The sequence below is a fragment of the Trypanosoma brucei genome, chromosome 10 (genome assembly GCF_000210295.1).
Source record: "Trypanosoma brucei gambiense DAL972 chromosome 10, complete sequence".
In the NCBI taxonomy this organism is placed as follows: Eukaryota; Euglenozoa; class Kinetoplastea; order Trypanosomatida; family Trypanosomatidae; genus Trypanosoma; species Trypanosoma brucei.
In genome coordinates this window covers 542,243-565,732 of record NC_026743.1, presented here as the reverse complement: position 1 = coordinate 565,732, position 23,490 = coordinate 542,243, and the positions used below count along the sequence as shown (strand labels likewise).

At 45.1% G+C, this 23,490-nt stretch overlaps 15 protein-coding genes across 15 annotated transcripts; 3 read left to right on the top strand and 12 right to left on the bottom strand.

Annotated features, from left to right (window-relative positions):
- Nucleotides 1-110: 110 nt before the first annotated feature.
- On the top strand, nucleotides 111-431 carry TbgDal_X2920 (hypothetical protein, unlikely; the record flags this gene model as incomplete). The annotated part of the gene is made up of 1 exon (XM_011779170.1): nucleotides 111-431. The coding sequence occupies one exon, from the start codon at nucleotides 111-113 to the stop codon at nucleotides 429-431; it is 321 nt and encodes a 106-aa protein (XP_011777472.1).
- A 1,547-nt stretch (nucleotides 432-1,978) lies between these two features.
- On the bottom strand, nucleotides 1,979-2,278 carry TbgDal_X2910 (hypothetical protein, unlikely; the record flags this gene model as incomplete). Its single annotated transcript, XM_011779169.1, has 1 exon — nucleotides 1,979-2,278. One exon carries the CDS (start codon nucleotides 2,276-2,278, stop codon nucleotides 1,979-1,981), a length of 300 nt encoding a protein of 99 aa, XP_011777471.1.
- A 241-nt stretch (nucleotides 2,279-2,519) lies between these two features.
- On the bottom strand, nucleotides 2,520-3,659 carry TbgDal_X2900 (casein kinase I, putative; the record flags this gene model as incomplete). The annotated part of the gene is made up of 1 exon (XM_011779168.1): nucleotides 2,520-3,659. One exon carries the CDS (start codon nucleotides 3,657-3,659, stop codon nucleotides 2,520-2,522), a length of 1,140 nt encoding a protein of 379 aa, XP_011777470.1.
- Nucleotides 3,660-5,195: 1,536 nt separating this feature from the next.
- Nucleotides 5,196-7,994, bottom strand: TbgDal_X2890 (hypothetical protein, conserved; the record flags this gene model as incomplete). Its single annotated transcript, XM_011779167.1, has 1 exon — nucleotides 5,196-7,994. One exon carries the CDS (start codon nucleotides 7,992-7,994, stop codon nucleotides 5,196-5,198), a length of 2,799 nt encoding a protein of 932 aa, XP_011777469.1.
- Nucleotides 7,995-8,107: 113 nt separating this feature from the next.
- Nucleotides 8,108-8,410, bottom strand: TbgDal_X2880 (hypothetical protein, unlikely; the record flags this gene model as incomplete). The annotated part of the gene is made up of 1 exon (XM_011779166.1): nucleotides 8,108-8,410. The coding sequence occupies one exon, from the start codon at nucleotides 8,408-8,410 to the stop codon at nucleotides 8,108-8,110; it is 303 nt and encodes a 100-aa protein (XP_011777468.1).
- Nucleotides 8,411-8,982: 572 nt separating this feature from the next.
- On the bottom strand, nucleotides 8,983-9,990 carry TbgDal_X2870 (La protein; the record flags this gene model as incomplete). Its single annotated transcript, XM_011779165.1, has 1 exon — nucleotides 8,983-9,990. One exon carries the CDS (start codon nucleotides 9,988-9,990, stop codon nucleotides 8,983-8,985), a length of 1,008 nt encoding a protein of 335 aa, XP_011777467.1.
- Nucleotides 9,991-10,033: 43 nt separating this feature from the next.
- TbgDal_X2860 (hypothetical protein, unlikely) lies at nucleotides 10,034-10,492 on the top strand (the record flags this gene model as incomplete). The annotated part of the gene is made up of 1 exon (XM_011779164.1): nucleotides 10,034-10,492. One exon carries the CDS (start codon nucleotides 10,034-10,036, stop codon nucleotides 10,490-10,492), a length of 459 nt encoding a protein of 152 aa, XP_011777466.1.
- A 1,170-nt stretch (nucleotides 10,493-11,662) lies between these two features.
- TbgDal_X2850 (dihydrolipoamide acetyltransferase, putative) lies at nucleotides 11,663-12,451 on the bottom strand (the record flags this gene model as incomplete). The annotated part of the gene is made up of 1 exon (XM_011779163.1): nucleotides 11,663-12,451. One exon carries the CDS (start codon nucleotides 12,449-12,451, stop codon nucleotides 11,663-11,665), a length of 789 nt encoding a protein of 262 aa, XP_011777465.1.
- A 347-nt stretch (nucleotides 12,452-12,798) lies between these two features.
- TbgDal_X2840 (hypothetical protein, unlikely) lies at nucleotides 12,799-13,122 on the top strand (the record flags this gene model as incomplete). The annotated part of the gene is made up of 1 exon (XM_011779162.1): nucleotides 12,799-13,122. The coding sequence occupies one exon, from the start codon at nucleotides 12,799-12,801 to the stop codon at nucleotides 13,120-13,122; it is 324 nt and encodes a 107-aa protein (XP_011777464.1).
- Nucleotides 13,123-13,514: 392 nt separating this feature from the next.
- TbgDal_X2830 (hypothetical protein, conserved) lies at nucleotides 13,515-13,808 on the bottom strand (the record flags this gene model as incomplete). Its single annotated transcript, XM_011779161.1, has 1 exon — nucleotides 13,515-13,808. One exon carries the CDS (start codon nucleotides 13,806-13,808, stop codon nucleotides 13,515-13,517), a length of 294 nt encoding a protein of 97 aa, XP_011777463.1.
- A 1,354-nt stretch (nucleotides 13,809-15,162) lies between these two features.
- TbgDal_X2820 (hypothetical protein, conserved) lies at nucleotides 15,163-15,993 on the bottom strand (the record flags this gene model as incomplete). Its single annotated transcript, XM_011779160.1, has 1 exon — nucleotides 15,163-15,993. The coding sequence occupies one exon, from the start codon at nucleotides 15,991-15,993 to the stop codon at nucleotides 15,163-15,165; it is 831 nt and encodes a 276-aa protein (XP_011777462.1).
- A 444-nt stretch (nucleotides 15,994-16,437) lies between these two features.
- On the bottom strand, nucleotides 16,438-17,583 carry TbgDal_X2810 (hypothetical protein, conserved; the record flags this gene model as incomplete). Its single annotated transcript, XM_011779159.1, has 1 exon — nucleotides 16,438-17,583. The coding sequence occupies one exon, from the start codon at nucleotides 17,581-17,583 to the stop codon at nucleotides 16,438-16,440; it is 1,146 nt and encodes a 381-aa protein (XP_011777461.1).
- Nucleotides 17,584-18,010: 427 nt separating this feature from the next.
- Nucleotides 18,011-19,456, bottom strand: TbgDal_X2800 (hypothetical protein, conserved; the record flags this gene model as incomplete). The annotated part of the gene is made up of 1 exon (XM_011779158.1): nucleotides 18,011-19,456. One exon carries the CDS (start codon nucleotides 19,454-19,456, stop codon nucleotides 18,011-18,013), a length of 1,446 nt encoding a protein of 481 aa, XP_011777460.1.
- Nucleotides 19,457-19,805: 349 nt separating this feature from the next.
- TbgDal_X2790 (hypothetical protein, conserved) lies at nucleotides 19,806-20,384 on the bottom strand (the record flags this gene model as incomplete). Its single annotated transcript, XM_011779157.1, has 1 exon — nucleotides 19,806-20,384. The coding sequence occupies one exon, from the start codon at nucleotides 20,382-20,384 to the stop codon at nucleotides 19,806-19,808; it is 579 nt and encodes a 192-aa protein (XP_011777459.1).
- Nucleotides 20,385-21,595: 1,211 nt separating this feature from the next.
- Nucleotides 21,596-22,846, bottom strand: TbgDal_X2780 (chaperone protein DNAj, putative; the record flags this gene model as incomplete). The annotated part of the gene is made up of 1 exon (XM_011779156.1): nucleotides 21,596-22,846. The coding sequence occupies one exon, from the start codon at nucleotides 22,844-22,846 to the stop codon at nucleotides 21,596-21,598; it is 1,251 nt and encodes a 416-aa protein (XP_011777458.1).
- Nucleotides 22,847-23,490: the final 644 nt, after the last annotated feature.

The window sequence follows — 23,490 nt, the reverse complement described above, 5'->3', positions numbered from 1 at the left end:
CAATACCAAATAATGAAGAAGGGGAGAGGAAACAGGAAAAATAGGGAAGAGACCGCCTTTGTCACATATTGGAAATAGTGCAACTGGCCTCTGGGTGCGAATGATGGAAAATGGATGGGGATCCAACTCTTTTGACAGCCATCCTTTTAGATGGGTCCGCACAACACTTCAGCATAGGCACACCCGCATTACAAAATTCAAGGCGGTACGGGCAAAAGGCTGTTTATGCCTACACAATCCAACCAAACGTTCCCTACTGGAGTTGTGTGTTGGTGGTGGAGGGATGTGTTGCTTCACGCAATATCTTTTTTAACCATAAATCGATGGAAGTTCACCATCATTTGGGGGGGGGGGGACGTTCAAATATCGAGCGGATGAATTTTGGCTTACTTTTCCCCTTTTGTCTGGGGGACCCGCGTGGTTTAGTCTAATATAATCCACTTCCTTTTTCCCCCTCCTGTGCGAATGGAAGTTCTACAAACTGCACCTGGCGGTCCTTTCTTCTTAAAAGGTTGCTCCTGTGTTGTACGATAAAAGAGAATCACCTACGCAGTGCTCAGCCGGGTCCACACAGTTTAGTCCCTTGCTTTTCTATTTGATTTAAAAAGAAAAACTATTTCACTGCGCATTCGCTTGTCGTTTGTATTTTCTTTGCTTATTCAAGAATTATAACGGTGATACAGAAAGTAGAGGTTGGAAGGTTTATTTTTAAAAAGGGGACAAAAGTAGAGAATTGAGATAAGACGCAGGGACCGGCTACAAAAGTCGTTCCGATCTTCACACATAACCCATATGATTTCCACATGCGCGAATGAATATGAAGAAATTATCAGCGAAGTGGTAACATCGTATAGTATATATATATATATTTTTTTTTTTTTTTAATGGGAACCGTGGTAACAGAAAAAAAAAAATCCCAACAACGACAAAAAGAAAAAACAAAAAACAAACAGACAACCACAAGTGTACAAAAACGCGACCTCACAGCGGAGGAAGCAAGACAATAGGGAAGGGTGTTACATCTGAAACGACACCAACGACAACAACAACAACAAAAGGCGAACGGTTCTTCATCGGCATAAATATATAAATATATAAATATCTCATGAGATTAACAACATGATAAGAAGAGAAAGTGGTATGGAAAATAAGAAGGAATGACATCAGAACCCATAGCACCTAAGAACATATGAGGAAAACGCGGATGGAGAAAATAATCAAAATAAACTCATAAAATCCCCACAAGCGGCAAGAAAGGGAGGGAGGGAGAAAGGACGGGAGAAAAAAAAAAAGAAAAGAGAGACCGGGAGCATAAATATTCACATTTCTCTCTCTCCTTTTTCCCCTTCACTTCTTCGTTCCTGGTTTTTTTTAAAAAAAAAACAAAACTACTCCACATTTTCTCTCTTGCCCTGTTTTCTCCCTCCCTCCCTTTCTTTTTCTTTTTTTTTTATCTTTTCTCCTTTTTTTTTTTCTCTTTCATTAAATACCCCTTCCTTCATGAGGTGCACTGGACATGGGGCGGTTGAGCGAGACATAAACATTTAGAACAAAAAAGAAAAAAAGAAATGGTTGCACTGCGCTTACGCTTGGGTACCTTTTACGCTTTTGTTAATAATAATAATAATAATAATAATAACGAGGGTATGGAATAGTAGCATGGGAATTAAAGAAAAAAAAAGGATAACACACATGAGGGTGCTTTTTTTTTCTTTTTTTAAAAAAAAATTTAATTTTCCCCTCTTCTCCTCCTCCCCTTGTCTTTTTCCCTTACAAATCAACACTCCACAAGGGAGTGTCAACAGTAAGTAAAAAAAAGTATACAAAATGCAAAGACAAGGAAATAAAACTCGAGAGCAAAATCGGGAAGTAAACTGAGTACTCCTCCTTTCCTCCTTTTTTTTTTCTTTCTCCGTGTAACTTATTTACTTTCTTTTTTTTTTTCTTTATATATATATATATATATATATATTTGTTTTTATTTGGTTTTTTGAGAACAACGATCTGGAAAATAATAATAAAAAAAAAAGAACCGTAGCATACATTGCGTGTCTTGCATCACCACATCTTTCCCCATCACACGAGTACACACATTACACAAACTGATTAACAAAACAGGTAATAAAAAATTGTCGTTCGTGGGGAAAAGAAACAGAGGGAGAGACAGAAAAAAAAAATTGAAAGTGAAATGAGTGTTGGAAGGGGGGTAAGAGGAGGGGAAGAAAAAAAAAAGAAAGAGAGGCAACAACAACAACAACAACACCATCATCATCATCATCAAAAAAAAACAAAACAGAAGCAACAAAAGACAGACGGTGGAAAAGGAGGCCGCACGGTCTCACACAACTTCCAACCTATGTGTGGTGGAGAGGTTGCCCTTACATGCCGCATTTTACAAGAAGAAGACGAATAAGAAGAAGAAGGAAAGGGGAAAGGGGAAAAAGAAGGAAAAAAAAATACTTGTGGCGCCCCCAATACTTCCTCATCATTATTATTATGATGATTATGATTAGTCAACATCATCCCTTTCCGGCGGTATGAGATGTAGAACTCGCTGTGGGCATTCGTCTCCTCAAACTTTTCTTTGCTTCACTATCGTTTCTTGCCACTTCATCGTTTTTAGTTCCATGTTTCGTTTCTGATCCCCTCAGAGCCGGAAACACGCACTTTGGTGTCTCGCATTCCCGCTCTGGTGTGAGCCATTCATACGTTAAACTCGGTTTTGGACCTGCAGATGATGGATGGAGAATAGACCAAATGATATTCCTACACATTTCATATCGCGGTATTTCATCAAACTTAAGCTTCTGTACATATGTGAGAAGCACTTCAAACTGAGGGGGGCAACACACACATATTTGTGCGGTAGAGAGATTTTCTTTCGCCGCTGCAATAGCCCGTGTCCTTTCAGTTCGGTCAGTGTGCCGTAACTCCGTCCAAGGCAATTTTCCGCGGTGGAGATAAATTAGTGAATAAACCAACTGCTCCAAATCATCTCGGCGGCTCTGTGCGTAACCCTGATGAGTGCGAAGGGATGCAAACCATGATGTGCCAACAAACTTGCTTGCAGTCGGTCTTCCACGATGCCAAGCACCGGAATGACTGTGACGGGTACTGAGACCAAAATCAATCAAATACACTTCATGCGCGTGCTTTCCAACGCCCATGAGGAAGTTTCCTGGTTTAATATCGCGGTGTATAAATCCAGTGGAGTGAAAGAACTGTATTCTGTCAATCATTTCCATACCAAGCATAACTACTGTTTTGAGGGAAAGCCTTCCCATCTCAGAGCGGAGCTTCTCCAATGACGGCCCGTGAACACTCATGACGAGAATAGTGTTATCACCATCATGACCAAAGAATTTCAGTGTGGGTATACCTGGCGGATCTGCATTACCAACAGCACTTTGTATGGAACGCATGACATCCGCTTCATGAGCCAAAACATGACGTTTTCTATTTGGTGCAATCTTCACTGCCACTTCTTCACCCGTGGAAACCGTCACACCGGCGTATACCTCTCCAAATCCTCCTTTTCCCAGCAGACCATTCAATCTGAATCTCCCTTGCAAAATAGTTTGACACTCCAGCACTCCCGTATTGTGCGAGTGACGACGCGATTTATGAGTTGTTAAGGGTCGAAGCGAGACATCAGTCATTCCCCTTCCTTCAACCCTACGCTTTTTCGTCTTCTCGCCGCAGTTGCACTTAACACTATGAAAGAAACAGATATATATATATATATATATATTTTATGTATATATGTGGATGTGGATATATATATTGGTAATATGGTTCCGTCCCTCTTTTATTTCTTTATATATTTAAAGGCACTGCTACGCAGTTGCCGGGGGTCTATATATTCCATGAAGTACAAGAAGTGGGGGTTGAAGAAATCAATAATGATAATAATTATCATATAATATAAAATAAGAAAGTAGATATGCAAAAGCAGCCACAACAACAACAACATCATTTTTATTATTATCGTCACACACACACACACACACACACAGGATAGTCAATTAAATAAGAACATAAACTAAATTGTATGAATGATATACCACCAATTTCTCCAGCGTGGATGTGCACCCCATAATTAAACGATGGTAAATGCATGGAAATAATTCATTGGGTTTTGGGCGACAAAAACAGTAGCGGCACACCGCTGTTTTCAAAAGCCCGCATGCCCTTTAGAAACCGTAAATCAATAAATCATATTGATAACGTTTAAACGATGAGAATAATAATTATTATTATTATAGACGGTTTGACAGCAAACCTAAAGGCGCATCGGTACACAAATAGAAGCGGTAAAACCAGAAGAGAATAAAAACTGACATCTTTTGCAATACTTTTTGCGTCGAAGGAACGTTGCAGTACAGGAGGAAGACAAAAAGGAAAAAAAAAGGTTTCGCGATGTGTTTCCACATTTATACTTTTCTCCTCCTCTTGCCTTCCTCCTTCCCATACTCGCCCTTTCTTTTTAACATTATGGAGTTAACGTTTTGTGTACAAGTGCACGCATTCATGGTTCAAATGAATTGCACACAAAGCATTTGTGTCTATTGGGGAAATTTTTCATGTTGGGACTTGAATACGTCTTTTAAAAAAAAAAAACAATAAAAGACAAGCGAGGAGAGAAAAAAAAAATAGGTACGTAATAATAATAATTATTATTATTTTTGCAGGAGACAGCAGTTTTATTTTTGGACATAAGGTAGGAGGATGTATACTAATATGAGGCAATCACATTTTATCCACACAAGTGCCGGGACAGGGCAAATGAAATAAACATATGACCGCGAGAAACGCGCCCTTTCGAGTTAACCTCAGGTAGGCATGCCTCATTCAACATCAAATTGACCCTGCCATATTACTGCACATAACAAAGACATCACCACCCATCTTCTCTGCTCTATAATTCATGCATGCACACACATTCTCTCTCCCTTTTCCGGCTGTTTTTTTTTCTTTTCTTTTTTGGTTTTTCCAACCTTTTTTTCTTCTTCTTTACATGCGCTAATTCAGTAAAGGGAAATATACTTTGAGAGAGAAGTGCGAACTGAAGAGAGGGGGAAACCCCCCTGGGGTCGCGCTGGTAACCCGATGGACAGTGTGAGTTTGATTATTAACTAATACCGCTCATATGAGAAAATATAATTGAGCAGAGCGCAACAGCACTTCTTAACCCCTCACGACTTTCCAAGGGCGGCAAGTTGCTCCTCCGCTTTTGCCCGCAGCACCTCATCCATAGTTTTGTTCGCCACAGCCGTGTATAACATCCATGCCTCCTCCGCGTTATTACCCTCTACTGCACCCGCTAAATAATACATGGCCGTGCAGCAAACTGCGCTGTCCTCCCGACCGCACTCCCGCTCAACAGCGAGTGCCTTCCGCAGACAACTTTCACCGAGTTCTCCCATACACGCACGGACAAGATCGCGGCCAAGTTCGGTTAATAACCCGGGGTCGGCGAGTCCTTGCATAATGGCCTGTCGTAACACAGTTTTGAGTTCCACACGTTCCTTTCGAAGACACACAAGTGAGAGGTACGCCCACGTCCGCGGGTTGGTGTTGTTTAGGGTGTTTGATTCACTCAAGCATTCCTCAGCCGCATCTATTTTATTCAATCGGTAGTACGCAATGCCGGCACCCAACCAAGTGAGACTGCACGGCCATGCCTGAATTCCAATGGTAAAAGCACCCAACGCATCATTGTAACACCCTGCGGTAATCAACAGATTCCCAAGATGAATATAACTCGGGCCAAAGCGGCGCCGCGGCTCCTTGTCCTTAGCGCACAATACGCTCTTGTATTCCCTGATTGCTTCGTCACTTCGGCCGAGCGCCGCGTAGCAGTCACCACGAAGTATGGTAACCTCCTCGATGTATGGTTCTAACCCTTCCCCATTTTTCAGTGTTTCCAACGCCTCATTATACTGCTCGCCCAATGCAAACAAACGTGCGTATAGGACCTCCGTATGTCCACCACGAGAGCATCTGGTTAGAGAAATATTAGCGAGGCCGGGGTGCTGAAGCTTCAGTAAGTAATCTGCAACCTCTTTGCTGACAGAGGTATGATCCACATCGGTGCTGAAACTTAATGCTTCTCTCATAGCAATAGTCCCTTCATGTTCCCAGTGAGCCCGCTGTGACTCATACCGGGGCCCCCGTTCTAGATTCAAAACATGCATATCACAAAGGAGGGAGATAAGTCCCCATGAAAGACTGCTCGGCTTTGCATCCACCGCAGCTTGCAAATACACGGTTGCCTCATCAAAGCGGTCAAAAGTAAGAAGGAGAGCACCATATGCCATAAGCGAGGGCGCATGCGTCGGATCATGAGAAATGGCTTCTCGAAAACACTGCTCTGCCCGCGTTGTTTCCCCAATCCGCACAAAGTAAGATGCTGCATCATACCACACGTCCGGAAAGCTTTCCGCGCAGGCACAGCTGGCGATGCGTGCCTGGTGGCAGCGTGTTGCGCGTGCGTAGTCCCGTATTGTTTCCGCCTCTTCAGCCCGCTCTAACCACACGTAGTCAATGCCATCATCAGGTCCCTGTGGCGATGCGGTCGACGGTTTCGCTGTGGCAACCCGATTGGCATTTTCCTGTTCTGGGGTGCTCATTCCCTCCACCATGTTGTGTAGTGTGCAGTGTATGCTGTTGAGAAGGTGGACGTATAACTCATTTGTAAGTCGACTAATTACATCGGGTGATGCGTCCTTGTCAGAGAGGAATTTTTCCCGAACTACGTTCACCACTAGGGGAAGTAGCTGCTCCTTATACGACTCAAGTCTCCCAGAGTTCTCAAATACTTCCAAAATTTCCTCCTCTTTGCGCTCGCTGTCTGCATCCTGAAGTGCAGCGCAGTCGTGCATCATTCTCTCTGCAATGGAAGCTACCATATCTGAGAACTGCCGTGTGCTGTCTCGGAATTCCTTCCTTGGCGGCGGACGCTTTGGAATGAGGTTGGTCGGGAGGACAGCGGGACGGATACGATCTTTTGGCAACTGTACAAGCGTTTTCTCAAGTTCTATTGAAACAACTGCAGATGTTTTGCAGGTTACGTACGGGTGTTCCCCTTCTGTGTCGATTTCTTCGTGGCGAAGTCCCTGCGACATATTCTTTGACCGTTTGGACGTTTTTTTAACCTCCTCCGTGCGAACGGCTGCCTTTACGGGTTGGAGTTGAATATCTGCCGACAATTCACGTGATCCAGGATCGGAAAGCGGTGCCAAATCGACAGGTATGATAGCACGGAAATACCATTCTTGTTTATCTTCCCACTCAGTTGGCAACCCAGGTCTTAGTACGCGGGTAAATTTCAATTCTAGTGGCCTCCCTGACAACATCATGCTCTCTAACGCCATGATATGACGCTCATCTAGTGGCATACGAATCATACAAGGTGGTGTGTCGTCGTCTTCGGGGACGGCAACTGGGGTTAAGTCCTCTCCCACACTATTCCCCGCAGTTTTCTTCCGTCGCTTTCCCAACAGTTCCTCACTTGGTGTGGGCGCACGCTCAGAGGTTGGTGGCGTAATCCAAATAATCCGCGCCTCCGGTTGCGCATCATCCTCCACTGCCTGTGAGTTCCCGGTTGTTTTCGTCGTGGAAATTGACTTACCTTTAGTGGGTGCCTCCGGAACCTCATGCATTTGCCGCAGCACGTCCTTTGCTGTTGAAGACAGTGGAGGCAATGCGGCATTTTCGATGTAATCTCGGTATTGTGGGAGGTACTGCAGCAACCGCCCGTTAGCGAGGGTGAAAGTTTGATTTCCATCAATAGTGAAGCTCACTTCATATCGGAACGGATGCTCCGGGTATGTCGGGTGTTTACCATCCGACCACCAACTGGGTGGTACATTCTGGATACCATGAACTTTGATATCCATGTGGTTCACTATGTCCATACCGTCATTACTGACCTCTGTAGTCATTGTGATCTTTTCTGCATTACAATAAACGGGAAACGTATACGCATGCATCAAGGTGATGATGTGTGTTGTAGAGAAAAGGAGGAAACAAAGAAAGTCAATATTTACAGATGATCTAAGTAGATCAGCAACGGGAGTATTTAACAAGCGCCCCGCAAGGGTGATCAAGCGCTGACGGACGGGACACAAAAAATATAAAAAACGACGAAAGAAACCAGCGTTTGTGAGTAGCCGCAGGAGAAAGTGTGTGTGACACTCTCTGAGACACCTAACGCTGGCAGAAGTGGGGGCACGACGATTGCCACTGCCGGTTGCAAGAATATGAGCGGGAGGTGTGCAGGAAGAATAACGCCAGTAAATGGGGAGGGAACGACACGAAACAACGGACTCGTGGTAACAAAAGGCCCAGGCTGAGAAATACGGTATTTACGCCACAGTGTTAATCTGGTATAAACACATATCAGCATCCTGAAAACCTTTTACTTTACCTGCTGTTTACTTTCCGTTCCTCACATGTTCATGCCCCGTACCTCCATACCACCCGTTCCCCCAGATTACACAGTCACTCAAGTCCGCATTTACTTCCGCGGCGCCGGGCCTCTTTTTACACCTGCCAGATACAAATCACACCACGTAATTTCCCCATCCCCGTGTTCTTATCTTTTCTTAAAAGTAACCTTGTTCGTATGTTACTATTGAGTCAACATTTAAAATTTGCCCCATTTTAAATACGCTTATTTTATGTTGTCTTGTTTTTAGTTTTAGAAATGCGCTTCCGGTTGTCCCATTGCTGCCAGTTACTGACCATTTTTTCCGAGGCCACACCGCGTGTGCAACCACTCCCTTCCCCTGACACAAAACGGTGAAAAAAAAACAACAACAAAAATCTCTCTGTGTCACCCTCCCTGTCCACCTTCCTTACTGTTGGTAGGTGGTTATCGCATAGTCGTAACAGGAGTGAAGAGAAAAAGTCAGAGGGGCTGATGAGAAACCAGTGAGTGAAGAGCGCTTCGCTTAAACACACATATGCACGTGACACTTATTCACGTGACCGCTTGTGTCCTCGGCCCCCTCGCCCACCTCGTCCTCCTCGCCCGGAACGATTATTCGCACTCTGTATTGCACGATCCACAATTTCCTTCTCCACATTTTCCAATAGCTTTTGTTCATCGTCGCCCTCCAACTTCTTTATATCCGGTTGTTTACCGTTAAGAGTTGTACCACGGCTCTTTAAGTCCGCCACCATCTTTTCTCCTGTCTGAGTATCCTGAAATATGAGCAGTGCGCTTTCCTTATCCGGCATAAATACGTAACGAATCCCCTTCTGCTCCTCCACAGGCCATAGATTCTTCACCGTGGCGAAACTCTCCATCTCCCCACAACCGCTTACACGATAGCTACTTCCAAGCGGCATGGGTGGGGTTTTCTTCTCCGCCCTGTCAGTTGCACCGCCGTTCTTTGTTTTACTTGACTTCTTTGCTGCTATTTCTTCCGCCTTACGCTCCAAGTACGTTGTTTTCATCTCTGCTGTAAGTTGCACATCGTCGTACATGGGAGGGGCCTTTTGGAACGCCTCCGCCTCTTCACTACTGTTGAACACAACAAATACAGAGGGCTTTGTGCGGCTCTCTGGGGGTGCGTCCTTTTTCCCAGCAAAGTAACGGCGCCATACCGCCTGCACCGTACCGTGTTTGCTGAAGAATTCGGTAAGTTGCTCGAGTGTTGCTGTGGGTGGTACAGGTTTCACATACACGGTTTGGTGATCGGTTTGGATGGATTCCGGAAGCGGATCCCTGCGGCGCACCATAAGGCCATCCTCAGACAAGACAAGCTTTTCGCTGGGACGAATTGCTTCTACGACTTCCTTCACATCCGTCGTAACAGAATTCACGCGCTTGAATGTTAGAAGGGTCTCCAGGGAGACGAAACCCTCAGCATTTTCTGCCATCTTCCCCTTCAGGAAAATATCTCTCTGCACATTCACATCGCTGAAGTAGAACTCCACTTGCTTTTGCAACTTCTGCTTGTTCTCGGAGGAAAGTGGCATAGTTGTTTATTCTTCTTGTTTTTTTTTTCCTTTCCCTTTGTGAATGTATGTGCACAGCACAAGATTAACAATTGACATCAAAAGATGTATTGGGGAAATCAGAAGGCCAGAGCAGCAGAAAGATGCGTACAAGCGAGAGGTTAAGAAACAGAAACAAAGCAATGAGAGTATAGAAGTTGTTGTCGAGGCAATACACATGAAGAGTTTCAGGCTCCAGCGGCGTACCAGAGCGAAACGACATTTCTCATTCGAATTGATTCACCAAAAAAAAAAAAAAAACACGCCATATGTTAAGAAAGAGGAATGTGGCGGAGGAGGGGGGTGGTGGAAAAAAGCGTTAACCTTATTTCCCTCCGCCAACTCCATCACATTAACACATTTGCATCTGAAATTAAACGCTCCTCCCTTCGGTTGTTGTTATTCCTGCTTTGTTACTTCACCACACATACGTGAGAACACAGATGTGTTAGTTTCCCCATACCCTGTGTTATTAACCCCATAAAATATGTTCGCACTGTTATTATAATTATAATTATTTTTTAAATTTTTATTATTACTTACTCCTTCTCCCCTACACTTCTGGTACGTACGTCCCCCCTTCTTTTCTTCCTTCCCTCCTCCCTCTTTCTTTCTTTCTTTCTTGACTTTCTGATTATTATTATTTTTTTTGTCAATCAATTTCCCGTTACTTTATGTGGTGGAGGCGCTTTCTTTTTTTTTTTTTTGCTTTTCTTTTGATCTCCCACACCCCTCCTCTGACACACATACCTTTACAATTCCCACCCCATCCACCAGAAGTAACGGTATGAGATGCGGCACGGCGTGTACTGACATAAAGGAATTTATATATAAAGCACACACACACAAAAAAAAAAAACACAGGAGATGAACTCACCTAACAAGCGAAACAAAAACACATGATCGCAAGGCACGCTAAAAGAGGGGAGACGCTGCGCAAATAACCAGCAAGGAGCAAAAATATTGTAACGTTTACTACTTTCAACACGTAACGTGGGATACTTACATCTCCTCTCATCTCCCAGCTCACTTGCCTTTTCCTTTTTCTTTTTTCCTCCTCTTGGTGGTGGTGGTGCGGAGGAGAATATTCATTTTGCATTTCTACCACATTTACTGTGTTTCTTTTTTTTTCTTTTTTTTTTGCCTTCTTCTTTCCATTTGTATGTGCTAGGCGAGTGAATGTGAGGGAACAAACTCAGCCACAAAGAGTCAAACATAGGCAAATGAGCGAAACCGAAATACATAACACTTACACGCACGCAGTAATGAAGTACACGTTAAAAAAGGAAGAAAAGTATAGCGAAATAAAAAAATAAAAAATAATGATAATACGAAAATAATAAAAACTCAACCGCTACTGCATAACAAAGAGGAAGGAATAATGGAGCGGCTCTTTCATCACCACATTATATTTTCCACCTTCCCTCCTTTTTGACATTGTGTTCACATCGCGGAAAACTTTCCGCTCTTTCTTCACACTACCTCACCCTTTTGTACCATTTCTTTTGTAAATGGATAACAAAACCATCAAACGCATGCAGTAACGGGGGAAACACACACTCACACACACGTTAACAACGCCCACGCGACCGTTTGTATTACCCACATCTTATAATTGCATTGGTAACTGCTTTCAGACATATAACTAATGTGTTTACTTGCCAACCGCTGCGCCCTTTGCCTTTGGAGTAGGCATACTATTAAGGAGTTGTTGCAATAATGTTGTGTCTGATACCTTGAAGTTATATACGGGGTAGGATTTCACCACAGCGCTGGATCCAACAGTCCCGTTCGTATTCTCAGCACAACATTCCCGAGAGGCGTTAGTAAAAGACGAGGAGGAACCCTTCGGTGCTGGTGCCGCCTTCTCGTAGTCAAAACCGGGCTGTCCAACAAAATCTGCTTTTGTGAAGCGTCCTCCTCTTCCTGTTGGTGTGATGGCTTCCAGTGCTGCCTTGTCGAGACGGGCTGCAATTCGCATAACGCCCGGACCACTGGCTGCAACCGCCTCGTCGAGAGAACCGCCGTAACGGATTTTACCACCAGCGGGTTTTGGAGTTGTTGTTTTTGTTGTTGCTGTTGTTGTTGAAACGGGAGCTGCAACCGCCTCCTCGTCAACCTTACCGGGTTCCACGTCCTTCAATGTATAATCCGCTAATTTGGACACATCTTGCGATTCCTCAACCATCGCGGCTATTGTTGAAGCGACGGCGACAGTTTCACCATTCTGGCGGAATATTTTGCCCAAGTAACCGGCATCGAAGGTGTTAGTGAAATCCACAACTGCCTTGTCGGTTTGAATGGTGCAGAACACATCATTCTCTTTTACAAGATCGCCAACCTTTTTCTTCCACTCAACAATTATGCCGCTATCCATGGATGGGGAAAGGGCTGGCATATAGATGGGTGAAAAGTTCACCAGAAACGCAAGCGACCTACGCATTTCCCTCCTTTTTGAAACTTTGCTCGCTTTTTGCTGTATAAATATGATTTAATTTACTTATTTTTTTTTTCTTTTCTAAGCACTTAAGGACCCGTGGCGTCCTCCAATTACTTCTGCTTGGTCACATCAGTTTATTTTGTTCACGCGTTGAAAGTTTGTAGTAGTTTAAATAACGATAAAAACAACGAAGGAATTTAAAATAATAATAATAATTATTATTATTCCTATTGATGTGATTAATAATAGAATTATCAAACACCAGTCAAGCAGCCACAGTCTTTCGAAACAATCATAATGGAAGGGGCCGATGTTGCAAACACCCGCGGAGTTCGCGAATGAATAACTGAATGAGTTTCTTTTGCCCTCACACAAAATCCGTGTGTATTCGTATTTCCCCCTCCTCCATTTTCTCCTTTTCCCCTTTTCTTTTCATTTCATTTCCTTTTTTTTTTGGTGCGTGGTGGTGGGTGGGGGTCAATGTGGCAAAATATAAAAGAGATGACCAGCGCCGAACATATGAAACAATAATAACAAACTGGAAAAAGTGGCCACAAGTTACTGCATCAGCGACAGTACACACACAACAAAAACAAAATCACACGGGAAAAGGTACAACGTCATTTAACCCCACTACCTTTTTTCTCCACTCTTCCATACACTACAAACGTTAGGAGTGAACAATGAAATGAGTGCATTTATCAATAGGATTTTGTTTGAGGTTGTTGTTGTTGTTGGGGGAGGGGGGGGGAAAGCGTCGCGGTGGGCACAAAAAATAAATAAATAAATGGAAAAGAGCAACCACCCTTCTCCACAAACAAGCATGCGGATAATAATAATAATAATAACAATCATCATCATCATCATCATCATTATCATCATCAACAGCAACAGCAACAACGACGACAGCAAAACGCGAAAAGAGAAAAATGAATTGCACAACACGTTAAGAGGCTACGGCGAAAACAAAGCCCCCTCTCCCCCCCCCTCCACACACACATACACACCATACAAACACACCAAATAGATGGAAGGGAAGGTGTGTATCTGTTTGTTTGTATGTGTCCTAAAGTATTAAAAGCACCACCAGAATAAGTGACAATATAATAAAGAGTGTCCAGAAACCCCTACTTTCACTTTCCCACAGCAACTGCCCAACATTATAGTTTTGCCGGCGGCTCTCATCCGTTGCGCGCTCAACGTCAGTTTGCAGTTCATCGAGCATTGTGTTCTGCTCTTCTAAATCCTCTCCAATAGCTAAAGCGTACTGTCGTGTGTTTAGCACAGAATTGTGCAACTCACCGAGGAGCCGGTCCTGTTCAGAGACGGCATCAGTGAGTTGAAGTTCTTGTTTAGACATGCTGGTGAATGACTACATGAATGTTAGGTAAACAATTAAGCAAATAAACATACATGAATACATACACATATATTTAAATGTATGAAGAAATTGTAGAAGGAAAAATGAAAAAGTGAAAAAAAATAAAATGGGAAAAGAAGAATATGACAGTAGTGATACCAGCAAATGTCAAAGAACCAATGACTGTTTTTGATCCCTCATTTCGCACCAGAAGAGGTGTATAGGATGGGTTGAACGCTTTGATAATTTAAGACGACTCCAGTTTATAGTAGTAGTGGTAACATTAGCATCTTAAATAGTGTTGAAATAAGAAAAAAAAAAGACGAGTGCAGGGAGATACCCACACTGATACGAAATAAAAAGAAAGTGATGCACAATAATAATAGTAATAATAGAACCAAACAAAAACAAAACAAAAAATGAGTGACAATGGTGAAGATCGCACCCCACTGCTAACTCTACCGTTTCACAAAGAACGGGAAGTAACTTGACCCCTTGCACACACACACGCACACACACACACACACACACACACACACACACTCACTCACTCACTCACAAGCACCAAAGAAAAAAAACATATATATATATATATAATCGTTTTTAATTCCTGTTAGCCTCCCCCAACCCCTCACTGTCATCCTCCATCGTTCCCCTTAACCCCCATATACATTTCTCTTTTCTTTAGTATTCGCGCACACTTGCGAAGTTTCCATATTTTTCCAGCTTAGCCCTCTCCAACGTGATTCAACTCGTGCGCTGAAATCGTTATGTTCATCTGTTGTGGCTATGGTGGTGCGGCAAGCGGCAACTGACGATGAGGGTACTGCGAAAAGTATGTGGAACGGAAGGATAAAGAAAACTGAGGTTTAGCTGTGGGTACTGCAAAGAAGCATTTGTTTGTGTGTTTATGTTTGTTGTCTCGTAACCATCGGTTTCGGGGGTGGCGCAATTAGCCGCACACGCGGGTTATGCAAAAGTGAAGGATGCAAAAGACCGTTAAGACCGGGAAAATCACTTGGGTTAATGAGGATCACCCGCTCACTGGACAAATCGTGCGGAGAGGTCAAATGGGTGGAAGGCCTGCGCGAAAGACGGTGCCTTTTCCTCGTGTTATGACATTTCGTTTGCGCGTATCTTAAAAGAGTCGTTTTTGATACACACACACAAACATATATATATATATATATATATACGAAACCGCGATGGTCAAACTACACAATTTTACTCTGGTATTGGCGCTGTTGAAAATTATTTGAAACACACCGTTCATTGCCTCGTGAGGGTTTCCCTCACCACTTTCTGCACGGTTGGTCCCGTTGATAACATTTGGACTGGGGCGCCCATCGCCACGTTACCTTCCACTGTTTTCATTTCCGTCCCGTCCCCTTCCCCATTCCACATTCACATTCACATCCTCATCTCCCTCCTCTCGCGCACGCTTCTGACGCGCTTTTATCCACGGCTTTGGTGATTCCGCGGTTGCTGCTTTGGACACTTCGTATGCCGCTGAGCCAATTGTGGGATTATCCACTCGAAATCTCTTCCGTTGTATTTCCAACCCCCCAACATGTGCGGCTGCGGAAGCTCCACCAACTTCTTCGGCCGCTTCCCAATCCGGTGAAATGCCACTGAGGAGTGTTACGAGATCGCGGGAACGCTTCTTATGGGGTAGCGGCGTAAATGTGGACGCAAGCGTTGGGTTCGGTGACGGTGCAGTTGTGTCATGCCACGTGATAGCAAGAGGAATGTTTTGTTGCATCGTACCGAATTGGGAACACAAGAGTTCCTTATCCCGAATCAGACCCTGAACAACTTCACGTGAAGAAGCCTGCACCGCACGGAGCGCCGCGGGATGGATGTGCATTCCCCATCGTAAGCTGGATTCCCCCTCATTCCCCTCCACTTCTTCCGCACCTTCATCTTCGTTTCTACATACAGATTTATTCACAAAACAATAGTCGCTACCTTCACTGCCAACCCGACATGCGGGTCCTCCAACAGACTCAACACTACTAGCGAATTCAGAACTGCATAAGTGCGGTTGTGATGTCACCTGCTGTTGAAACCATGGGGCACAGGCTATTCCGTTTGGGAAATGAGTTCCAGTACAACTGTTTGGCACAAATTCACCAATCTCAGCACTGTTGTAATCCCAACTGGTTGCAACGTCCTTGTTTTCCATCTTCTTTTCGTCACTTTCTCTCCACAACCTCCTCTTTTTTATACTTGACTCCTTAATTTGTATGTTCGATATTCTATTTTTTTTTTTCTGCTTTTTCCTCTACTCTCCTAAGCTTTAGAAGGATGGCAAGAAATGCGTCTAACACGAAAAGGAAAAGGGGTGTGAGAAGGGAATATTTTTTGAGTTAGAGGAAAGTAGAATAAAAACAAAACAGACCCTTAAAAAAAAAGAGAAAAGAGAGAGCTGAAGACACTACTGTCACCTTTGTAGGAAGTCACCACTACCAGACAGAATGGTCTTATCTTTTTTTCCCCCTCTTCCATTTAAGGACGCGCTTTAACAAAAAGAAACTCAGTGATAAAAAAAAAACTCAGTTCCCCTGTAAGACGAGATGATACTTCGGCGTCAGCATCCCTTCCCCGTTTCTCCCAAATTCCTTGAATGTTACGACATGGAGAAAATGCTGAGAACCCCCGACTCATCTGCAACCACGGCAATATTATCTTCTGCAGCCATTCCCACACAACCGGGCGTTCCCACAAAGGTGGGAGGAAGCGCAGGGATGCGCCTGGGGACAAAACACGCCTCGTTGATGTTATTAATAGATGAAGTTGAACACCGCTCCCAGGTAAGTACTGCGCCATCCGCTTGACACGACAGTACGCTGGAACTATGAGGCATATGCAAACCAGTGATGGGGGCCCCGCAAGAAACACTGTGGTCCACTGCTTTGCTACCTTTCTCGTGCACAGCAGCAAAACGCAAGTCCCATAATACTAGCACTCCATCTTCTGTGCCGGCCACAATACTGTTATCCTTCACAGCAAAAGCAGTGAGTGGGTCCCGCGGGGTCCATTTCCACGCGCGCACAACACTTTCCTGCTGCTTTAGCCGAGGGTCAATCTCTAACACGGCGTGATGACATAATGCAAGAAGCGAGGAGACATCGCCATCGATTTCACACAACCGAAGTAGTGGGAAAGTTGACAACACAGGCAATTCTACGCTTTGTTGCACTGACAACCGTGTACCACTGAGGTACATCATCTTGAGAGCGTTTGGTTCACCGCGCTCACCTCCACAAGCAGCGACAACTCGGGAACTGTTATTAGAGTCCCGTACCCCGCCGTTACCTCTATAAAGTCGGGTTGCAACAGTCCAACTCCTGCTATCATCCTCCATCACTTTGGGAAGAATCTTATATTTTACCGCCGTGTCTTCTTCACTTCCGTTGTCACTGGTATCACTATCCGAGTTTCCTGCATCCTCTGTGCGACGCAGAAGGTACGTCTTTGGACTCTCCTCTTTTCCTTTGCTGGCGCACTGCACGACACAGTGTACAACGCCGTCTTGAGAAAGCATAAGGGAGAGGGCATTTACACCCACACCAGGCATTTCTGTGTGTATAAGCCGAAAATTACCCGTCTCCGTGGGGTAATCCCATTCAAGAAAGAACACACGGTTGAGATTATCATATGCTGGTGAGACGGCGACAACTGCAGCAGGGGAGCCACCATCTAAGGTAAGAAGGCTCAGGTGTCGCGGAGAGATCGGAAGGTACTGCTGGGCCAGCAGCTCAAGCGCCATCATCTGGATGGTAACCCCTAACGCGCTGAGTACTGTCGATTCGCCCGCTTCTGGTGAGCCTCAGCGAGGTAACTTTCGGTTATATTGTGATAGAACTAACCCCTACCTTCGCCTCCCCACTTTCCGTTTCGCTTCACAGATTGCACTTTTTTCACTTCGTTTTGTTTCGTTTACCATGGCCATTTCATCCAGAACGGTATCAAAATGGGACAAAGGTCTTGAGGAGAGCAAGAACAGCAAACAGACTTGTAAAACTCAACTACCATTATGTGAAACATCAGGGGCTCCCACCAACTGAACCGAAAAGAAAAAGGCAAACTTTGCATCTTGCAATTAGGTTCTTACGCAGCGTTGTTAACTGAATGACTGGATTTACACGCTCGATGAAAGGCTTTTTCTCTTACACCTTTTACCTTTTCCAACCACCATTTTAGTCCTCCATATCAATCTCTGGGATTTCCACATCATCGTCCTCATCGTCAGCGCTAACCGTTAGAGTAAGAGGTGCTTGCGATGCAGTCGGCTCCGCTTGTGGTTTCTGCTTCTGTGAAACTGCAGGAGACACGCTGCTTTCGCAATATTTCTCGGCAGTTCCCTCAAACTGCTGCGGTTGCCGCTGCGGAGTTGCTACTGTTTTATTTTCCGTCGGAGCCGTTGACTGGTAGGCAGCTTTAATATTCCCTTCCTCTTCTCGCCACTTACTGTGACCGCCATTACCCTTAATACCACCACTGATGGGTATCGGGAGGCCCACTGCAGGCATTTTCTCATTGTTTGGATACACTTGAGCGGACTCAACTTCATGCCCGTCAGACCCCTCCTCCATTGTCACACGCCTCGTAGGTCGCTCCACGACGTCTCGAGGTGGGACATAAAACGGAATAGCGTATGGATGACGCAGTGCCGTAAGGGTTACAGAAAGTCGCATAACAGACCGAAGTAGTTGGTGGTGCTCAACACCCCCGTAAAGTGAAAAAGATCTCATGGGGAGCTCCTTTACCGCCCGAACAGCACACGCTGCAGTGTTACTGGGTAGTGGCCTACACAACGTTAATAATGTCGTCAGTAAGCTAACACACTGCGGTCTCAGAGCGGCTTCCACGGAGGTTTGTTGCGGTTCCACCTGTTGTTGTTGTCTCTCTTGATAACTTGCCAACTGCCCAGTAGAGCAACCTGCGGACGCTTGAGCATTAAGCATGCCATTCACAACAACCTCTTCCGCGTAACGTAGCGCTACTTGCTGCATCGTTGAAGAGGGAAGAAAAGGACCCAATGCTACCAGAAGATCGTCAAATGCACGCAAGTTACGCTGTGTTGATGAGCCATCGTATACCTTCTCCTGATCAACTGCGTTGCGGTCTTTACCACTGATGTCAGTGCTGCCGTTGGTGTTAGCGGGAAGGCCTTGACTGGCTACCACGTCTACTACCACACACGGGGAACCTAACAGGAAGGGACTCCTCTCGGCGAGCAGAAGTGCCAACACTTCCTCCAGCAGTCGTGCCGCACCCGCTCGGAAGTATGTGCCAAGCATTGCTGCCAGCTCCCAACAATCACTGCTCACAAGAACAGGAGATGTCACACAAATGAGTACGCGCCGCATGATTGCATCGAGCGACGGCATAAGTTGCACACCATACAGCAAAACAATTGTCTGAAGTGCGCGGAAGTGCGGCTCCGCCATCACTGCAAACACCTCACCACCTCGTTGGCGTTTTATTCCAGCCAACGCAGGACCCGTAGCTTCCCGCTGCTCCTTCTTCCGCTGATGCTGCTGCGCGTCAGCAACGATGGCATCGATGGCTGTAAGTGCGCTTCCCAGCACATCGGTGGCATGCACAACATTTGTCGTGCTCTGCGCCGCGTTGCGGTTCATATCCAGTGCCCGTCAACGTGCCACCTCACACTGCGTCGGGTTAAACTGTCACATACCACGTTGGGAAGTAAGAACAGGAGCACAAAAACGAAAAGAATTAGCAAGAAAACAGAAGAGAAGGGGAGTAGCCTCTGGTGTGAAACTAAAAGACATTTTACGAACAATGAGGGTGGGAGGACAGTTTTGCGAAGAATGGTATTGTTTCGTTCGTACCTTTTGGAGAAATACGTTGGGTATTGCGACCACACCCGTCGACTTTTATGCACATACGTATACGCAAACACATTTACTTATGTAGCCTGGTCGAGTGACCCAACGGTTTAAAGAGAGATCCCAGTGGACGAGGCTCTCACGATTTTCCATTCAAAATGCACTTCACATGAGTCCCGTTCGCTAGCGTTTGATATTGGCTGAGCTGACGCTCCAATTCTTCTAGTTCTCTTCCTGCTGTGGGAGCAACGGTATTTTCGTAAACATCATCCAAGCGAAGAAGCCGCGCTGAGAGAAACGCGAGTCGCTTGCCGAATTTATCCATGCGGCTAATCATCACCACCTTTTCCCCAGCCGTGATGGGCTGCACACAATTAGTCTGGAGGCTTACCGAAACATGCATATCACTTGTGGGAAGCAGTGCGGCGGCAACATGTAGCGACGTTGTGGTGTCGACAAGTGAAGTAAAGGTCCCCAATCCCATTCGAGAGCCATCACAGAGGGCAGGTGTAACAGTAAAGGGGAAAGCCATTGCAAATATAGGCTGACGGGCCTTTGGATCCTGTATTATCAGCAGTTGAGTTTCCTCCTCCTTGTAGCAAAGGGCCTTCTGTAGCTCCACATTGTGAGGGGAAGCTTTCAAAAAACGATTAAAATGCTCCACAAATTTTGGAAAATGAGATGCGGCGGGGACCCACAAGGAGTGTCTCGAAAACATAACCGTTTGTATTCACTTTTGTACAGACGCAACGCGAGCAGACCCTGATTGTACCTTGTCTTTAAGCAGTAGGGAGCTGAGGTGGCCGTTATTGAAACTTGCTTACTCAAATACGAGCAGTGTTTGTATGGTCACGTGGGTGTACGTGACCACGTGTGTGGTCTAGTAACTCGAATAAAGTTCCAAATTGAGTCAGGGACAGCAACAAAATTTTACTGTCACAACGCCCTTGAAATATATATATATATATATATATAATTTATATTTATGTGTTCGTGTGTTTGGTAAGAGAAAAAATTAAGGGCAAAAGAGCTCGTTCGTTTGTGTGGCATGAAAAGGATTGATGTTTTACTGTTCACTTTCCCTTTTTTCCTTATCACTTCACTAACGAACACCACTTAACCTTATTATCCCCCTCACTTCCGTTAACTTTCAGCAGGGAAAATTATTTTACTCAGAGAGTTCAAGATTTTTTTTCCTTTTTTACTGAAGTTATTAAATATTGTTATCCAAATAATGAGTTGTAATAATACTGGAAGTAGGATGTCGGTGTTGAAACGCATGGGGAAGGGAGAGACAGAGGAAAAAGTAGCCAACATCAACAAACACGGTGCGTATCATAACCCCACAAATTGTAAATGAGGTTGAGGACCTAAAAACGAAAACAGGAAAGGAGACGAGCAACTGCAACAACAGAAACAAAATAAAGCAAAACACAAAACTCAAAGACAATATTTGACCTTTTTTTTTTTCTGGGCTGACTCATTCTCTCAGTTGGTGAGCCATTCAACAGTAAACCAACCGCAACAACGGACCAGTGGAAGCGATGGGAATACACGCGAGGTAGTGCCCTCCTCCCCTTTAACGACAACAGAAAAAAAAATTGCCTTCTCTTTGACATCCCCTTGTCATAAACGTCCTTCACGAAAATATACAAAAGCAAAAGTAGCGCAAATCCCGCTCCACTACGTCATGTCCCTGCTCTTTATTATACCTTCCCCAGACATGCACTTCATATTTTCCTTACTGGTGCTTGCTCCTGTTGTGTTTTGCTATTTTCTTTTGTTTTCCCCCTCCTCTGATAGATAAACCTTTATTCCCGTCCCGACTAGAAACACCTACTACTTCCCATTCCACTCTTCTTCTTTTACTCTCTCTCTCTCTCTCTCACACACACACACACACAAAAACTCTCTGTCCCTCTCCCTGGCCTACTGTTGAGTACACTGATGTGCTGTTTGACCTCCACCGAATCCCATACCGAAGACATCCGGGTTGTCAAAGCCGCGAGTATCCCTGGAACGCCGCTGTTGCGCCTGCCTGGCCGATGCCGTATTCCTTCTCTGCCGTCGTGCGGTCTCATCCCGAAGCACAACTTTCTGCCCTCCCACGTGGGGGAACCCTTCAGATACGTGAAAGGCGTCCGCGATCAGATCAATCTGCCGTGAGCTTAACTTCGTCGGGTACTCCACCTCGAAGTGGATGATGAGGTTACCTCGCTCGATTCCGCTCGTGTTCGGCAGCGGCATACCTTCGCGATGGACCACCCAACCTGCCTCCGGGTCAATCACTTGCCCAGCTGGGATCTTTATCAGCAGCATTCGTTTGTCTAAGTGCTGTACCGGGAGCTCAAAGCCACAGAGAGCTTCCTGTAAAGTGATGCGATAGTTCATGATGAGATGATCTCCTACTCGACGGAATACGTCATGTGGCTTTTCCGCTAGAATGATGAGCACATCTCCCTTTAGTCGCACCCCCAGCACTTCATCTCCCTCGCCTTCAAAACGTATCGCATCATCCGCCTTCATACCCCGCTCGATTGGTACCTCCAAAACTTTTTCATCCCTTACCATTTGCTTCCCATGGCAGCGCTGGCAAACGTCGCTCTCCCTCACATACTTGCCGCAGCCCCCACAGTTTTGGCATGTTAACTGCACCTGCTGGCGAACACCGGGAATTATGTGCTGCACAAGCACTTGTATGCCTTGGCCATTGCATGCCTCACACATTTGCTGTTGAGCCCCAGGGCGCACACCACTCCCATCGCATTGGCTACATAACCTGTCACGCGTGACTGCAACACGCTTCACACGCCCATTGTACATATCTTCTAGCGATACCGCCAGTTCGTGTACGAGATCCCTTGGTTTACGCTCGCCACGTTGTCGCCGCCCACCACCGAAGAACATGGAGAAGATATCCGATGCGTCAAATTCACCCTCATCACCGCCACCACTAAGTCCATCTTTCCCGTGCTGGTCGTACAGTTTTCTCTTATCCTCATCACTGAGAACTTCATAGGCGTGACTAATCTGTTTGAACATCTCCGCAGCCTCTGCGTTGTCAGGGTTTTTGTCAGGATGGTATCGCAGGGCCAACCGCCGATAAGCGCGTTTGATGTCATTTTCAGTAGCATCAACCGCTACGCCAAGCAGCTCGTAGTACTCTGTTTCCTTGACCATGTCGCTAATTGCTTTTGCCTTAGCCGTAGAGACGTAACGCAGGTTTTCCCCTCCTTCTGGTATACTTCGTACAAACCAAAACAAAAAAAAAAAAGTACGAACTTAATGTGCAACGTTGCGTGCAGTGTTATTCGATGAATCAGTAGTGTGTAGCGGTGCGCCAGTCAAATAAGTGGAAAAAACACACAGTTCTCTCCAGCCGCTGTAAAACCAGTAACAGACTTATGCAAAAAGTAACGGAAGCACTCAGGGGGAAGAAGGCAGTGTAGAAAATAGAAATGAAAACACTTACTTTTAATCGGTGGCAGTTCACTCATGCACAAACACAGTACATCCTGAAATCATCCAGCCAAAGGACAGTAGTTTCAGAGTCAAGAAAAGTTAATGAGCCTCCCGCTGTTTCATCACGAAGCTGGTCGCCAGAACGAAAAAGAAAACAAAATAAAATAAAGCAGTTTCCAATGTTGATCCCATAAATGTTTGCATGCGTATGTGTTAAATATTGAGTGAAAAGGGAAGATTTAAAAAAAAGACATGAGAATAAGGGAAACCAACAAAGTAAAAACGAAAGTGAATATTCAAACTAAAGTGAAAAATTGCAACGTAGAGGATATGCACGAAACTAATCTGTAACATTTATGCGG